General features: G+C 37.5%; 1 protein-coding gene across 2 annotated transcripts in view; it reads left to right on the top strand.

Annotated features, from left to right (window-relative positions):
• SGCG (sarcoglycan gamma) overlaps positions 1 to 4,336 on the top strand; it is a 261,016-nt gene extending 256,680 nt beyond the window's left edge. For both annotated transcript variants that reach the window (XM_019525497.1, XM_019525498.1), the window contains 2 exons: positions 1,357 to 1,480; positions 4,146 to 4,336. In XM_019525497.1, the coding sequence (XP_019381042.1) occupies positions 1,357 to 1,480; positions 4,146 to 4,319 (298 nt within the window). In that variant the 3' untranslated portion in view covers positions 4,320 to 4,336. The remainder of the gene's footprint in view (positions 1 to 1,356; positions 1,481 to 4,145) is intronic.
• The last annotated feature ends 1,664 nt before the right edge of the window (positions 4,337 to 6,000 follow it).

Genomic DNA, 6,000 nt, shown 5'->3' on the forward strand with positions numbered 1-6,000 from the left:
ACTTTGATTCTTTCTAGTATTTAAAAGCCTGAGGAAATAAATTAGTTAAGAAAATATAAGGCCCTCCTTTGTTTCATTTTCTTCCATACAAGTTTTTGAAAAAGAGCACAGAAAGAGAGAAGAGGTAGTTATGTTCTGTATCATCCTGTGTAAAGTTTGGCCGAGTGTATAACATTTGGTCCGCTGTCTTCCAGAAAAGATAGCAAATACACAGATGGAAAAAAAATAATATGTAGGAGTCTGATATTGCAGAGCCCTGATCACCCCCATAAAACCCAGTCCTTACTAGGCAAGCATGGAGAGAAGCAAAATAAAAACATGTCTAATTGCAATGGGTTCTCATTTGGATTTTTTATAAATGAACAAAAAAACCTAGTTCATCTGTTTCCATTTCTATTTCTAATCTTCACTTTTTTCTTTTTTTCCCTTTTTTTTTTTTGGTAAATAATGCTAGAAACCAAAGCAGGGAAATGGTGTTAAAGCGATGTTGTTGCCATGGTGGTACAGCAAATATTTGAGAGGCAAGAATTCTTGGGTTTTATTTCTTTTATTAGATCAACTGTGTGGTTGGAATAGATTTTGACAAGCTTTTGAATGCAATGAATTCTTTTTCAGCAGAGAAACCCTGTTCTCTCTGAAAACAGAACTTCCCATGTAGCTGGCACATCAAAGCAATTAGTCATCGACACAGTCCCTTTCTGCCATCTTGTGGCATTTCAGTGTTAGCATGGTTCCAGTTCAGAATAATGTGTTTAGAAGTTCAGAAGGACTTAACCTCATTATTTTTAGCTGTATCCATGTAGTGGGTATGGATTAATTCCATGTCATTTCCAAAAAAGTTTTCTGGTCTCAACTGTGAATTTACAAATATTCATATGAATTTACTGAGTGATAAATGCATGGAAAAACTCCTATTGATTTAAAAGAGGTCAGGATTTCATCCATCATATTCAGCTTGAATATTCTGTTATATTACAAATGAAAGTAAAATCAAAACAAATATTGTAAACAGAATTTGAAAGATTAATCTTTTTGCTGGAAAAAAGAACTGAAAACTGACACTTGGAAATATAAAATCCATAGTTTGTTCCTAAATAGAAGGCAAAATAGGGATTAACTGCCTTAGAGATTAATTGTACCACACATGAACTTTAGTTGTTCTTTATTTGAAATATGTGGTCCTTTTATTTTTAAAACAACTATCCATTATTTCAAGTCTACATAAAGATATAGCTTCCAATGTGGCCTCTTATATCCCTATCCAGCACATGTTATATATTAAATTAATTTTTATGTTACAAAATAAAGAACCATATAACAATGCATGACAGTCAGCTTTCCTGTGCTTGCTTTCAGACTGGAATCACCAACTCGATCTTTGAGCATGGATGCACCAAAAGGGATTAACATTAAAGCCCAAGCTGGGAATATTGAAGCACTTTCTCAGATGGATATCAAATTACAGAGTAGTGATGGAGTGGTGAGTGTGATAAATCCTATTTTTACTTTATGGTTTTAACTGATGCTATGTGATAGTGTCATCAACATCATTAAGCCTTTTTCAGTTCCAACAGTGTGATTGTTCAGATTTTAGTAAATAGGCTGACAGTTTCAGATTATGGTACCATAATAATGCATTTTTATAGAGCAGGGGACTACATAATAATATAAAATGTTATTACTGTTAAATGAGTGTAAGGAAAGACTAAATTTTCTTTGTAAATTTAGCCCCTTGGGCCTTGTTTAGTTCCACATTACAATATCTAATCTCCAAGTACCTTCTGACTACTGAAATCTTCAGCTCAGAGTTAAACTTTGAGGCCTACATCCTCAAAGGTATATAGGCTCCTTCTGACTCATTAGCTACCTGCCCCCACTAGCTGCATTCTATTAGTAGCCTCTGACGCTGCCTACTTTCAGCACAGAAGTCTCTGCCCATGGCATGTAGTGCCCTTGCTATACATGACATGTATTACACAATTAACAGCTTAGTTATGCAATAAATTTAGACCAGCCACCCGTGCAAAGTAATTATCACAGGATAAAAATGACTATCCAGCTATGAAAGGAGCCAACCAGCTATAAAGTTAATGCTTGAAAATGTATAACAGCTCTATAGCTGGTTTCTATCCAGCTATAATTTGAATGTGATTGTGTAGCAAGGCCCTAGATATAGGCCCACTGAGCATGCAAGCATAACATAAGACCATAAGAATTTCTGTTTCCTGGATCAGACCATAGGTCCACCTAGCTCCAGTATCCTGTCTCATGCAAGGCCAAAGAGTGGATGCTGACGGGTAGGTAAACAGATTACATGCAAAATTTTCCGCCCTCTGTTCCTCCTACTGATGCTTCATTTGTAAAACCACTTGCAAACTGATTTTGCCCCACAGCTGACTATAAAGGTGATGCCCTGTAGGTGCTAAAATGGGATTTTCAAAATTCTTGCCTATCTTGCCAACAGAGACTGATGATACTAGGCATACTTACAGATGCCATCTAAATCTAAAAGATGTGGATGGGCAAGTATGAGAGTGTAAAGAGACCCCCCCTCCCCCTTTTTCAGTAGCTCAGTGGAGAGAGTACTCATTTATGAGACATACCTTCAAGTCAGTGCTCTAACTCGGGCAGAGTAGAAATATAATACCAGCTCTTCAGCATCACAGGTGGGTACTCTAACTATTGGGATAATCTGTAATCTGGATGCTACATACACATATGTAACATCTGCACCCTTTCTTTTGTAAGGCCGCATCTGGCTTGTTTGTGCTTTAATTCAGCCTGCAGGTTGCCCTGGTGAAACAGGCAAGAGAACACCTAGTTTGAGAAGGCTATTTCAAGGCTTACTGGGATGGGGCTGAACTCAGCTTGTTAGGGAGGGTATTGATACTTGATAGCTTTGTAGGTGATTGGAAACAAAACCATGAGTACCTACAAAGTAAGGCAGTAGAGCTTTTCAGGATATCAGTGGACCTATATCCTTCCCCATTCAAAGTATACCTACTGGATACAGAGTTTCTCTATGACTGAAGAAGGGCATTTGTGCTTGAAAGCTTACAAAAAAACAAATTTCCAACTGTTTAGTTAGTCTAATAAAAGATATCACATCTATCCAAAGAGCCTTGTCTACCTACTGGATAAGGATTTATGCAAAACATAGTAGAGGAGGCAGCATCCCCCTTTCACCATTTGGCCTAGAGGTTAAAGTACTCAGTTGTCATCTGGGAGGCAAAGGTTCACTTCTCTCTTCTGAGAGAAATGGGAACCCACATAATCTGCTCTATAAGAGAATGTGCTGACTGCCAAGCTATAAAGGATTCTTAAGTAATGCTTTCTCAGTCTCTCCTGCTGACACTGTAGCACTCTGCTTGACATGACTGAGTATTCATTGAAACAGAGACAATAACTACATAGCCTAGAGGTGACAGCACTCTGCTAGTGGCAGGGTGAAGTTTCAAGTCTACATCTCCTACATCCCAGAAGAGTGTGCTAAGTTCAGCACTCTTGGATATATCCATAGCATTTCCAGCCAGCCACAAAGAGGGATGTCTTTTGTGGGAGTTGATCATGGTCTGAATATGCCTGTCAGAGCAGGCCTTGAGGCTTTGCTGGGAAGGGGAATGGCTTGTTGGAGAATCCCACCAAGCTTTACACAAGTAAGGACTCTAAGTAGCTTGCTGGCATCAGGATTTAGGTGGTTTTGTACATGTCTGTTAGTAGAAACATAGACCCTACAGGGTTAGGTGACACTTAAGACAGTTTTTGAGGATCTAAATGGCCTCTAGATGTTAGAAGCTCACAAGACAATTAAGAACCTCAGAGTATGTATATTCTGCTAATATACTGAACCAGACAGTGTTGTGCTGAAATGTATCACAATGCTCTGCCTGCTCCCTCCTGAGCTGGAAGGGGTGCAGCTGTGTATGAATAGTGCTACAGATGGGAGAAGCAGCAGGATTGATCAGTTCTCTTGCGCCATTGCACTACAGTCGCTACTCTACTTTTGGTTTGGGATAGCACATACAGAGCAGTGCAGTGTATTTGAGTCCCTTCATAGTTTCCAAAATATTCTCCCTTATGTTTGCTGTAATGTGTTACCATTACCACTGCTAACAACCCTGTTTGTCCTGCTTTCCCACATACAGCTTTTGCTTGATGCTGAAACAGTACGACTGCCCAAATTGCCTCAAGGGACAACAGGTGGACCTGGTAGGTCTCAAGGACTCTATGAGATCTGCGTTTGTCCAGATGGAAAGCTTTATATGTCAGTGGCTGGCATGAGTTCCACTTGCCATGAATATAGTCACGTCTGTCAATAAAACACCTAAATGTACCATGTGTTTTCAAGCTTTATATTGTTGGGTAACAAACTATTACTGATAGCAGAGTTTTCAGGATTTTAAAAACAAAGTCCACAATTTAGGAAACAAATACGCATGGAGAAGTCTAGACTGGAAGGGGGAAAAATATGCAGGAGCACAATTAAAATTTAAGTTCAGAAGAAATGTGCCAAATTAAATGTTCTGGCAGTGACTTCTGGAAGTTAGCCATACAAAACAGCATAAGAAAAATAATCTGAAAAGATTTGTTTGCAACACTGAACTGTTAGTCAGACAGTTATGTAATTAATTGTTAGTGTTTCCTAGTTGTATGTTTTCTCTTAACACATGTAAACTTTTGCTAGTAACACAAATTGCATTAGTGTGAGACATTCATCTTAAAACTACTTGAAATATTTGGTAAGACAAAAGCATTACTTGGTGAATTCAGATAGTGCCAGCAAATGGTCTATGCAATTTTTTTCTTGCAATAACATAAAACATGAGTAATGTGCTTTTCATGTGATTTTGTGAAAAAAATATGTTAATTTGCTATTATCTTTTTTTCCATTTTGGCTAAGTATGTACGTTTGCCTTTTCATATAAATATCAGAATAATTCATACACAGTCTCCAAGAGATGATGTCTAGTATTCTCTGTTTTCATAGCTGTTAACTTTACACAAGAAAATATGTTGTGTATTCCACTTAGACAATAGTTCTTTGTGCTGCATGTAACATGACAGTCACTTTAAACTTTTACATCTTTTAAGACATGGTTATTTAAGTGAAACAAGGAAATTTGTTTGCCCTTGGGAAGATGCCAGGACTATTAAAGATAAAAATATGACAATGTCTTCAGATTTCCCCAATACAGGGAGCTATTTTTGAGCCCACAATATTTAATTAAGATGAATATTGCATTTCCATCTGTAGCTATTTACTGATATTTTTTGTTTCTAGCAAAGAGGTACAAAAGTTGAGTACTTCTTTTAAATGATTTTGAGAAAAGGGTCACCTTTATTTTTAAATACTGATTTTAGATACACAGTTGAAGCTCTCCCTGGTTACCAAAGCATTTGTAAAATGCAGATGTCTGTACCAATAAACAAATGACACCTACTTTGCAGGATAAGGGATCATTAATGGCCTATTATTATGAACCTGGAAATTCTAAATTTAACCCCTTTGAAGCTTATTTGTCTATTTACTTATTATTTAAGAGTTCCTGTCACTGTAGTGCCTTGGTGCTTATATGTAACTAAATAATAAACAACTTACTGAAATATAAAAGTGCACCTAGTCTGGGGGATGTAAAAGACACTGTCTTATTGTTTAGAACTTGAGAAGCGGCACAAAACACAAAGCTGACAAAGCTAAAGCAGATAAAGACCTCATGTCATTTCCTCAAAATTATTACTTCGACTCTTTTAGATGATCAAAAGAAACACATTTGCCTGCTACAAAAAGCAAAGTTGCCTGCCTAGCTATTAACAGGAAGATCTCCCGGTTGGTTTTACCAATCTAATAGCAGGTAGAGCCTTGGATGCTCCTTGCTTCAAGGGTTGTTTCTGTATTTTTTCCAAGGTTTGATAAGACAAATTACTGAAACAGGCCTCTGAATATGGACTTAAGCTCAGGACTTCCTCCTCCTAAGTGACTACCTTGACCTTTGGTATAGA

This window comes from Gavialis gangeticus, unplaced genomic scaffold (genome assembly GCF_001723915.1).
Source record: "Gavialis gangeticus isolate Ggan-Ray unplaced genomic scaffold, GavGan_comp1, whole genome shotgun sequence".
NCBI lineage: Eukaryota > Metazoa > Chordata > Crocodylia > Gavialidae > Gavialis > Gavialis gangeticus.